Genomic DNA, 11,636 nt, shown 5'->3' with positions numbered 1-11,636 from the left:
AGCCTAACATGCTGTGAGCAAGGGGTCCTGGTGAGACAAAACTGAGACAGAGCGGATCTAGTGGGCAAAACCAAAGATTTAATGGAATGGAGAAGCTCCCAAAGTCCACACTGGAGCCACATCTCTGAGACTCTCTGACACTCTCCACTCCAGGATCAGTCCTTCCTTTCTGCCCAGCAGAAGGCTGGGATGCTCAGGAACACGGGTGCTTGATCTGCCCCTTAAGAGCCCTCTCCAGGGAGAGGATTAAGGTGCATCGTTAACTCCATGCAGACCATCTCCATGGCAGCCTCTTCCTCAGCCCCTCAAATCTTCCAGAGAAGGGAGCTCAGCCCAGAAATCCCTCTCTCCTTGGCAAACGAAGAATCCTTGCATTATCCAACAGGTGGTAGAGGCTGTATAGAAACCGTTCTGTGGGGAGGGAGAGCCACACTGCTCCTAGCAATGAGATTCGAGCTCTGTCATCATCAAGAGGCCAGCTCTGGTGGAAGGAAGGGGCTGTCCTGTGCCTGGCCTGGAAGGCAAGTCCTCAAGTGGGCAGGTGAGTTGGCGGAGCCTCTGGAAAGCAAAGGCAGGCATTGAACACAGCTGCAAAGACAAAAGGTGACCTGTGCCCTCCCCTTCCAGACATGGATATCATTCAGCCAGCCAGGGCTGCAGGTCTGGTCCCTAAATGCCAGGCATGTTGCCAGATAAGGACAGTCGGCACTGCAGAAACTGAGGGGACAAACTCATATTTGAATAACCTGTCTCAAGACAAGCAATGAGCACATGAGAGACATGAGACACAGTAGGAAAACTCCATCCTCCATTTGCTGCAGGCCAGGGCTAGAAAGCAGTCCAAAGAAAGGACAGTTCCCAAGTACCTCTAGGTGATCCCCTCCACAGGCTTGGGTTTAACTGGGAAAGCAGGTGTGTAAGGGCCTACTTTCTATGTCATCCATCATGGCCCTTGCCACACACCTGCAGCTGTGCCCGCTCCCCTCTGCCTGTGCTGGACACAGGGCTCGAGGCCCATTGCTGCCACAACCCATTCTTGAGCACTTGCAGGAGGCAGAGAATGGATGGGATCCTGGGGTACCAGAACACCTGTGAAACCTCCAGTGAGCCATGGCAGGGATGGGCTGTCTGTCTGTATCTAGGTCTTCTTTGTCGGCTCCCTGGCAGTCCCAAGGCATGTTCGGGGCAGCAAGCAATGGGTCGCAGCAACTCCAGGAGCTGGACAGGCCCAGGGCACTGACACAGAGCTGTCCACAACACTTATGGGATCTGGAGCTCTCTTGGAGCAAGTACCCCAGCCCTCAAACTGACTTGAGGCACTGGAGATCATCTTTATCCTCTCCACCTAATGAACTTATTCCTAATGGTGCTTGCAAAGAGACAGAAGCAATAAGCAAAGGGCAACAAGAGGCCACAGCCAGCTTGAAGCAGCCTTTCAAGCAGGCAGAACTTTAAAAAAACCAAGCCTGTTATAGCAATGGACTCATTAAATTGATTTATTCTAGGCTCCCTGCTAATTAACCTGCAACACACAAATGATCCCCTTGCAAGGCTGGACTTCAACATGGCAACACAGCCCATGCCCCAGTCCCAGAGCACCAGCCTCACCTCTCTGAGGGAACCTTTGATGCTGGAGAGTTTGTAGACGATGCAGAGAGGGATGCACACCATGGAGGAGAGGGCCAGCAGCCAGCCCAGGGTGTCTCCCCACCACGGGTACACATACTTCTTGTTGTAGGTCAGTGGGGTGTATTTAGTCAGAGAAAACAGGAAGGTTGCCTGGAAAGGCGGAAGAGACCAAGAGAAAAAGAGCAAGAAAATCAACACCGTTAGTCAAAATAGTTGTTCCTGGTGAGTCCACACCTGCACAGAGTCTCATGGTAACAAAGAGCTCTCAGAACAGCAACTGAGGAGGCACCAGTCAAGCCAGCTTTGCTGGGGCAGCCCCCACATGCAGCACTGGACAAGGCAGCAAGGAGCTCACCCCACCAGCAGATGCCTCTGTCACTGCTGGGCAGGGTCCCTCTCCCCATTGTTTATCCCCACGCCTGGCCTCCAAAGCCACAAACACAGAGAACAACAGGCTCCCATGGTACAGGCCACAAAAACCCCATACAAATGCACATCCCTCTGTATATAACGCAGGTATCTATATCTCAGAGGTGCCCAGCTCCGCTCATCTTCCTCCTCACAGCCCCTCTTCCTGGGAGCCCTCACCATGCAAACCGCTGGGGTGATGAAAAGCCAACAGTATTTGATGATGGACCACGGCCGATAGCCAATCATATCTTCAATGTTATCATAGAAACGCTCAGCACCTACAGAAAAGAGGAAGGATGCCTTGCTGCTACCAGGGAAGGAGGGCAGCAGAGTCAGCAAGTCCAGAGTCCTGCATCACCACTGTTTGAGTGGTTCCCAGAAGGTGAGGCAGTAACCTCAGCACAGCTGACAGCCCTGTTTGGGAGCCCACCAGGAGTGTGACCAGCTTTAGTCTTTGTCCTGGACTAACATCCCCTCCATCCCAGAACAGCCCAGTGGGTCAAGCAGGGCCAGGCCCTCAGCATCTCCCAGGCTGGGACCTGAACCCAGGTTTTCCCTGTCCCTTGTGAATGTCAAGGTTGAGAGATGGCCCTCAAGAATGCTTGAGGGTCTCAGACTCCTCTATACACAGGTTGGGCAAAGATTTCCCAGCCAGCTCCAAGTCTGCAAGGAAGGAGGGACTGAAAAGCGGGGGCACATAGGAACATACTGGGGATGTCTGCCAAGCAGATCCCCCAGGGAGTTGCTGTGAGAAAGCCCCCATCAGCTCTGTCCAGAGGCTCCAAAGCAAGGGTTTAAAGGTCTGCTTTGCACTGTGAAGCAATTGCCAAGATGAGCCACAGACCAGCATTTTGACTAAGCGAGAGTCTGAGAGACCAGAGCTGGGGACCCCCTCCCCAGTTTATACTCACCATAGACCCAGCCAATGCAGAGGGTCTCGAAGATGGCCACAAAGAGCAGGCACATGCCACTGGCAGCATAGTAATCAAAGAGCTGGAAGACATACATCCCACCCTGGGAAGGGCCAAGCGGGCAGCAAGGCGAGATGGGGAGGGAGAGAGGGGAAAGGAATCAGGCACAGGCAAAGAGCTCCAGCCATAGCAGGAAACAATCTCCACATCTACCCTAGAGCTGCAGGCATCTTCCTCTCTCTCTCCAGGGCAGGGATTTAGCCAACAGCAAAGGCCACGTCCCTTGTGCTCGAGGCCTGATGGAGACATGCAGCCACCCTGCTCTCAGGAGTCTCTACAACCCTTCATTCCGGGGCAGGGCAGTGAGTGCCAGGGATCATGGGGATATTTTAGAAGAAAAACAAAACCAAAGCAACTCTTGTAGCTGTAAGCGAGGGTGGAAACCCCCTTAAGAGACCAATGCATCTGATTTACTTCAGCCCGCTAATTTACAGAGGGAAGAAGCTGTGTATGCAGTTTTGCAAGCACCTGTCACTGTGGGCCCTGAGGCAGGCAGCCTGGGTGTTTCACTGCCAAAATATGGGCTGTCCAGAGCTCAAATTATCAGTCTTGGCAGGAGAAGCATCAGGACTGTGACTGGCACAGAGGGTGAGGGCTGGAAGGGAAAATACAAACGCCATGGGGATGGAAGGGCAGCTTTCCCCAGGCACTGTGCAGTAGGATGGGGCTCACCAGCAAGCCCACAGCCCCAGCACAGACCCCACCACCCACCAGACCCCCACCTCTGCCAGGGGAGCACTCAGACCCAGCAAGCACCATGCAAGGGGTCTGAGCCCAAAATACCTCTGTGAGCATCACCAACCCGACCAGAAAGGAGAGGATGGAGACCAGCAGGATGAGGGTTTCCCGGCGATTCTTCTTGCGGAAGATGGTGGGGTACATGTCCACAATAGCTGTGACGAGGCTCTCCACGCAGACAAACTGCAAAGAGCAGAGATCCCATCTCTGTCAACCCACCCTGACCGGTTCCCCAGCCCAAGTTCAAGCCTGTCCCGAAGAGACAGTGGCTTTTGTCTGGCAGGGGATTACCCTGCACCTCCACCCTTACCTGGCTGTCCAGTCCCAGCAAAATCACCATCAGGAAGAAGAAGCACGCCCAGAGTGGGGAGAAAGGCAGCATGACCACAGCCCGAGGGTAGGCGATGAATGCCAGGCCAGGCCCTGCGGGGAGAGGGGCTTTCAGAGTGGGCAACAGCATAAAATCATAGAATAGTCTGGGTTGGAGGGGACCTTCTGAGGTTATCTAGTCCAACCCCCCACCATGAGAAAGCACACCTTCAACTGGATCAGGTTGCTCAGAGGCCCGTCCAGCCCTGCCTTTGATGTTTGCAGGGATACATGGCAGTGGCACAGCTGGTGCAGAGCTGCCTGGGGCAGCCACCCAGCCAAAGCACAGCCTGCAGCCATGCAGCCTCTCGTTCCAGTTATACCAGTGCTGTGCCTGAAACCCAGGTTCCTGGCGGGGTGGAGGAGCTCAACAGGGAGAGAAGAGGGATGCAGAAAGCTCTGGCCGGATTGCTGTCATGACAGCTGGGAGCTGGGGAAGCCTCTGAGCCCCAAGGAGCATGGCACTAGCCTGGGTGTACGTAATGCAGGCACCTCACCCCCGCCACTGACAGCAACTGCCTAACACTTGCCCTCAGAGGAAACTTAGAGTGACCTCAAGACGTGGCCATTACATCTTAATATTTAGTGTGTGTGCATTCAATTCTCCCAGGTTTTTGGAGGCAGAGAGCAGAGCTGCCCACCAAGATGGAAACCTGCAGCTGCAACACTGCTTGGCACAAGGTGGGTACCCTCCAGGCATGCCCCTGTTGCTGCAGAGGTTAAGCAGCAGCTCCCCTGCAGCCCCATCCCACCATGGTCCCCACTCACCTGACTCAGCCACCTCAGCGATGGGTACACCCTGCTCCTCTGCCATGAAGCCCAAGATGGAAAAGATGGCAAAGCCGGCCACGAAACTGGTGCCGCTGTTGAGGAAGCAGAGGGCCATGCAGTCCCTGAGAGGAAGAGGCACAGCATCAGCCAGGTGGAGGTCCAGGTATGACCCACACCCCAGGACAGCCCCCCCCAAGGCAACATGCACTCTTCAACCCCAGCTACTCTGCCCACAGCAGGGCCTCTCTCTCAGCACCCCACAGCTCAGCTCAGCACCAGGATCTGCAGGAGGATATCCCAGGGTGGGCAACACAGCAGGAGCCCCCCCAGGGAAAGCCTTCTCCAAGGACAGCATAAAGATGCATTCCTCACCTAAGCTCCTTGTTCATGAGGTAGTCTGACTAAACATCTAAATGCCTGGTTTTTATCTTGTTTCCTCTCTCTCTCCCCTGGTCCCTCCTGTAGCAGAGAGTACAGGAGATTATTTTTGGCTGAGAAGGGGGCAGGTTGTTGGTTTTTTTTTTTTTCCTTAATAGATTTCTCAGACCAGTGACAATCTCCTTGGTTCCCAGATATCTCCTGGTCCTCACATTATGAGAAAAAGATGAACAGCACCATCCAATTTATTTTCTCTGATCGACTCCCTTTTGTCTTTGTTTCATCTCATTCTCATCCATCTATGCTTTAAACTAAGCATCTCTTATCTATCCAATTCCTTTTCACGCTCCAGTCTCCCCAGTCCTCTTCTGAATGCAGCCCTGGGGACAACAATAACATTTGCAGCATCTTTCCAGGATATTCTGAACCAAACTGAATACAGCCCTTCTGGCATTTCATTGCCCATTCTGACTTTATTAAATCCTACTCTGCAAATCCAGTGTGATTTTCTGTATCAGTCTTTAGGTATCTCACATTTTAGGGGCTTCATGCTCCTCCCTATACATTAACTAAGTCTGTTCATGGCCTGCAACCTCTTCTAGAGAGAGAGAGAGAGAACAGTACATGGAGAGGCCCTGTGCTGTACAAATTCAGATTATTCCTTCCAAAGCACAGCTCTTGACATTGTCAAGGACTGCACAGCACCTAGCACCACTATCCTGCCCTTTCACCTGGTTTCTGAGGCAGTAGAGACTGAAAGAGGCCCATGGGGTGAGTCCCCATGAAACTCCTGGCTAGTAAGGAGGGTCACACTCCACCAAGTTCAGCTAACCCAGTGGTAAGCCCAAGCCAGAACCTAGTTTTTCTGATTGCTATAAACTGCCTGCTCTCCATTCAAATTATGTTCGCAGTCATTTTATACAAATTCTCATTTATTTGAAATAGCTCCTCTTCCTTCCTGGTGTTTCTCCCTCTTTCCCTTGGATGTATGCACGACAGGTCAAACCCTCCCCGGAAAGGCTTGGGCTGGGAGGTGCTCCCCAGTCCTACCTGGCAGGTGGGAAGGGGTGTCATGGTGGATGGTAACAACTGCAGAGTGGCCAGAGCAAAGAGGTCTCTTCATATTTTCACATGAAAAGGAGCCCTTACTCTCCCAGAAAACAAGAAATGCTCTGCGCCATTTGGTGCCATCTTGGGCCGCTGCCACATGAACAATGGTCCCTCCTGCCTGCGTTCTTTCCTCTCGCAGGTCACCAAAGGTTACACCTGGCCTGGGATAACTGAGTGGGGCACCATGCTTGTGGTCCTCTCGCCTATTAAGCCTGGTCCTGTCTTCCTAACACAAATCAAGGTTGCAGAGCGCAGGACCAACTCATTAATTATAGAATCCTTTAATGGTCTGGGTTGGAACCTGCATTCAAAGGTCGTGTAGTCCAACGCCCTGCTATGAGCAGGGCCATCTTCAACTAGATCAGGTTGCTCAGAGTCCCATCCAGCCCGGCCTTGAATGTCTCCAGGGATGGGACATCTACCACCTTTCTAGGCAACCTAGGCCAGTGTTTTACCACCCCTTAAAACTGGGTCCATGCCTGGGAACAAACTAGTTGAAGGTTTGACATCAAATCTAAGAACTATTTCCCTAGCAATTCCAAATAGCATAAAGGGTCCATGTACGAACAGATGTCTTTCTGCTTTCTGTAGCACTCTCAGGGGCAGCTACAGAAGCCTAGACCTTCCATGTCAACAACCACAGTTTTGAATTTAGAAGAAGGGAGGTGAACCCAGCACCAGGAGCAACACAGTCAGTAGAGAAAGGGTGGGAAGAGTGGTGCGTAGTTTTACCTAGAGGTGGTCTCTTCCACTCGCACTAGCCTTTTACCCCTGGGGATGCAGCTCCAGATCATGGATACATCTACAGCACAATGAGTTTATTTTCACCTGACCACTTCAACTTGGTAGCCTGATTCTATATGGCAACTTGGCTCATTTCTGTTCAAAGGCAGTCCAGGATGGGGAGACCGTGCAAGAAACAGAAGTTCTATCTGCAGGCTTATGTGTAGACCACAGACAGCACACAGGAACCCAGAGCACTGACAACTGTGCAAGACACTAGGTCCAAAAGAACCTAAGAAGGATAAATCACAAGGTGAAAGGACTCCAGTCTAGAGCCATTAGATCTCACCGCTCTGCTTCCCCTGTGGTTACTCATGCACTCATGTAGTAGGGGAGGTTGTGGTGTGGGCTGGGGACACGAAGCTAGTGAAGAGGATCAGATTTCACTGGGTCTCAGCTGGTGGGGAAGAGGGATTTATCACCCATGGCATGGAGAGAAAGTTCCCTTGGGTAGAAAGCACAGAGAGCTGGATTTGGGGAGAAAATACCTCAAAGAGTTTTCTTACACCTTGAATAGAAACAGAAAACCTGACACTTTAAAAGGCCAGTAGCCTCCAGGAGTTCACCAGCTTATGTGCACTGATGTCCAGGGAGGGGAAAGGCTCTAGGGAGCAGCCCCGTGCTCCAGTTACCTGTAGCAGTTGTTATGGTATTTGTTATAGCTGCCCAGAGCTGTCAGGCATCCCAGACAAATTGCATACGAAAAGAAGATTTGAGTGCCTGCATCCATCCAGACCTGCAAGGGAGATGTAAACACAGGTGAGAAGACAAGACCAGCACAGACACTGCACAGGTGCAAAGAAGCAGAGATCCCACAGATCCCTTCTGTAACGAGCAGAAGGCCAGGAATCAGGAGGTCAGCAAAATCCAGGATTTAGACAAGCCTTTTCTAGGGGCAGGTTATACAACATCAGGAATTATAGTGCTCAGTGAGGCATGCAGGGGGAAGGGATGCACCAGGACCCTTGCAAACCCACAGCATGTATAGCTGATCATCATCATCTCTTTCTTCCCTGGACAAATCTGCAGATCCCTGTGACTCTCCAGAGCCTCCTGGCCACAAGAGATCAGATGAACACTTTCCACAAGAGCTGAAGGAGCCCTCTGCCAGCAGAGAAGGGGGACTTGATTCAGGCAAGGCTGGTCTCCCACTGGATAGCATGGGTACACACAGCTTCTGATGGTGGCCCTTCTCTCCAAGACCTAGTTTAGAGTCTCCAAAACTTAAAATAATATTAACTGAGGAGGAGAGGAGTACTAGAAATAAACAGAGTTGTTTCCAAAAGACAGCTCTTAAAAGAAAATACAAGGAGGCTGTTAGTCCCATGAGACGCCTTTGAACTCCGCTTCCCTCTCACTGTCAATAACATGAACCAGTGCTCCGAGGCTGACATCTGTCAATGCCAAATTTTATCTGAAAGCCTAGCTGTGTTCAGTCACCAATGCAACCACCACCTTTTGCAGAGAACAGCAAAAGCAGGAACCAACAGTAAGGAATGAAGCAATGACAAAGATTATTAATTAAACCCGCTGTATTCTAAGATCTTCCTCGTAAGGGGTCTACAAAACAGAGATAGCACAGTCATTCAACCAATGCTGAAGGGCAGCCACATTCTAGAGACAAAAGAGAAGCTAGTCAGGAAAGAAAAGCAGAAGAAAAGCACTACTGGGACAACTTTAATGAGAGAAGTCTTCATTTGGCTATACTCTCCTTTCCCAGAGTAGTAGTGCTGGTAAGCCCTCAAACACCAGCCTTGCCCCAGGATCCCCTCTGAAAAGAATAGAATTCAATGGAAAGTACCACAGTAGTTCTGATGACTCTGAATCACACCTGTACCTGTCAGGCAAGACCTCATGTCCTGAGCCAATGGTCAGCTGGGCAGCACCCACCCAACTACCCCTGTTCCTCACGCCATCCACACCAATGCACATTTCTGCCTTTCCTCTTCCATACTGGCCAAAAAGCAACTGTGTGGTGAAAGGTTTTCTTTAGTCTTTACTTCTTCTCCTTCCCAGGCTGATGTGACTTATGAAGGGATGTTATGAACCCATTAGCTCCGATTTTCTGGAAAAAACTCTGTTTCAGATTAAGGGACAGCTGCACAGAACAAATGCTCTCTCTGCCCACTGCTGCAAGACCCAGCAGCACGGTCCACGGGGAGAGAAAGCAAAGCCCTGTTAGAGCTAGATTTGGTGAAACTGCTCTCCCTCACTATCTTGCCAGGGAGTCAGATCAAAGATCTGATTTGTAGCATGGAAAGGGACAGACAATGAGGTAGGACTGGGGTAGCTAGCTCTGGGCACTGGGAAACTGAAAAAGTAATTAACCTGGGTTTATTTTACTCTTTTTAGAGGAGTGGAGTGGGTAGGCAGGTTTAGAGAGCAAGAGTTCAGTTTTGTATTTCAAAAAGACTGGAGGAAATCAAAGCCATTTTTATAATTGATTCTAAAAGCCTCACTGTGCTTGTGGGCAGTCAGGGCACAGCCTCCACTTTTCAATTGTTCTTTTGGCACAGCCAGACACTGAGGTGAGCTGGACCAACCAACATCTCTGCATCCATAATTAAAACACCTTTGCACAGATCCAGGTGGAAACTTTAGTAGGCTTGCTTTTTGTTTTACTGTTCATTGCTAGAAACCCACCCTCTGAGGCTTTTGGAGCCCTTGTAGTTCAGTTTGTCAAAATCACAAGTCTTCAAACTGCCTACCCCACACTTGCCATAACTTTGGATCCAGCTGACAAGTTTCAACCAGATTTAACAGTTCATAGAAACTTCAAAGATATCAACTACCTATGAACTTCACATCAGCCAGGGAACAGGAAAAAGACAGGAACTCAGCGTCACTACTGCGCAGAAAGCTACAGGGAGGAGGAGTCAACCAGTGTTAAATATCAGATAAATCACAGGAGGCATGGGAGGAGGCGAGAGGCATGGGAAATATCCCAAGGGTAGGAAAAGAACTGATGCTTTACCAGCCATGGTAGAAGCCAAGTATCGAGACACCAAGCTTCATTAGCTCTGTGGTTCATGAACTGGCTCATTTCTAAAATTCAGCGATACCCTTGACTGTGCAGCAGAGATGAGCATGGGGCACACAGGCTCCCTCTCTGCCCAACACAACACCCATGGGGTGCAGGCTATGGGAGCCCAGCCCCAAAGGGATGTCTTTAGGGACTATAGGACTGGCCTTTACATATGCTCCCATTTGAAGCAAGGCAGCCTGTAGCTGAAGCAGTGTAAATGAAGCTAAACCTAGCTTGCAGAGTTTATGATCCTGTTCAGTCAGCATGATTGTGAGCACCAGTTCAGGCTGCATGCACTTTTATTTCCCACTTTGAAAGGTTACTGCTGCTCTTAGGGCAAAGACCAAACCACCTTTGTGTCCTGCCCAGCCCTCTGGCAGTTCCCAAATGAGGAGGGACTGCAACAAGACTGGTGCCATGGGCAGTCCTGACCCGCTAGTGATGGAGCCAAGCAGCGGCAGCAAGTCCCAGGGCTGCAGGATCACTGGGGTCAGAAGGGACCTCAGCCCACCTCTGTTCCAGCCTCCTCCTCAAGCCCCTAATGAGAAGCACCACTGCCCACACAGTGCCATGGGCTCATGGGGGCTGCACAGACCACGCTCTTCAGAAAATAGCAACCCACAGCTTCTCTTCCCAACCCGCTGCCTGTGCTCATTTCTCTCGCTGCAGTGACTCAGAGAAGTGGTTTTTTTCACCTCTACCAGGATCCCTCTTTCCCTCCTGTGCTGCTGATCAACAGCCCCTCATTATTTTAATACTTCCACTTTGACTAAAGGTGCTCTCTGGGGTCAGGCAGGGCTCTCTTTCCCCTGCAGGTAGGAGCACATTGCTGTTCTCTGGCCCCAGCTCCTAAAGAGGGTTGTAAAGCTGATCCTGTTCAGATTTCACTGGCACATAGGCAGCATGGGTATTCTGATTCAATTACTGTCTGCAGTTTAAATAAACCATCTGCTTTATTTAATTCATAATTCAATTTCCTTGAACATGTTGTTTACTCCAGTTTGTAATAAACACCTACTCTCTGTTTTTAGGAAAGTCTTCACACCTGAGCTGCAGTTATCCAAGATGGTTATAACCTGCAAGAGGAGGTATTCCTTCACCCCTTAATTTTCTCAGCAATATTCACTTTATTACGTGTATTGGCATTTAATATCTCCCTGTACTAAAACTGATCCTTCCTTAGGAAGTTCTAAAAGCACTTACAAATAACAGTAAAGACTGTTTTTGAGCAAAATGTTATCGAACCCCAGTGCATCTCATACATCAAATACAGGTGCCATGCTGAGAATTGCTGAACGGTCCCCATCAGCAAGCAGAGATGATATAGCACGGAGTGAGTACATGCTGCGTGGAGGGTCACTCTTGGCATAATGCAGAGCGGAGAGCAAAAACCACCCAAGTCTTCAGCTGCATTTGAACCAGCATTTCTTTCACATCTGGCATCACGGCTC

General features: G+C 50.5%; 1 protein-coding gene across 1 annotated transcript in view; it reads right to left on the bottom strand.

Annotated features, from left to right (window-relative positions):
* Positions 1–392: 392 nt before the first annotated feature.
* Positions 393–11,636, bottom strand: part of LOC308050633 (sodium- and chloride-dependent GABA transporter 2-like) — a 32,340-nt gene continuing 21,096 nt past the window's right edge. The window contains exons 9-16 of the mRNA XM_080360791.1: positions 7,793–7,896; positions 4,887–5,011; positions 4,060–4,172; positions 3,795–3,932; positions 2,952–3,054; positions 2,218–2,318; positions 1,609–1,779; positions 393–558 (exon numbers count right to left, since the gene is read on the bottom strand). Coding sequence (XP_080216917.1) covers positions 439–558; positions 1,609–1,779; positions 2,218–2,318; positions 2,952–3,054; positions 3,795–3,932; positions 4,060–4,172; positions 4,887–5,011; positions 7,793–7,896 — 975 coding nt within the window. The 3' untranslated portion in view covers positions 393–438. The remainder of the gene's footprint in view (positions 559–1,608; positions 1,780–2,217; positions 2,319–2,951; positions 3,055–3,794; positions 3,933–4,059; positions 4,173–4,886; positions 5,012–7,792; positions 7,897–11,636) is intronic.

The sequence above is a fragment of the Nesoenas mayeri genome (assembly GCF_963082525.1).
Source record: "Nesoenas mayeri genome assembly, chromosome: 1".
NCBI lineage: Eukaryota > Metazoa > Chordata > Aves > Columbiformes > Columbidae > Nesoenas > Nesoenas mayeri.
This window is presented reverse-complemented; position numbering and strand designations above follow the sequence as displayed.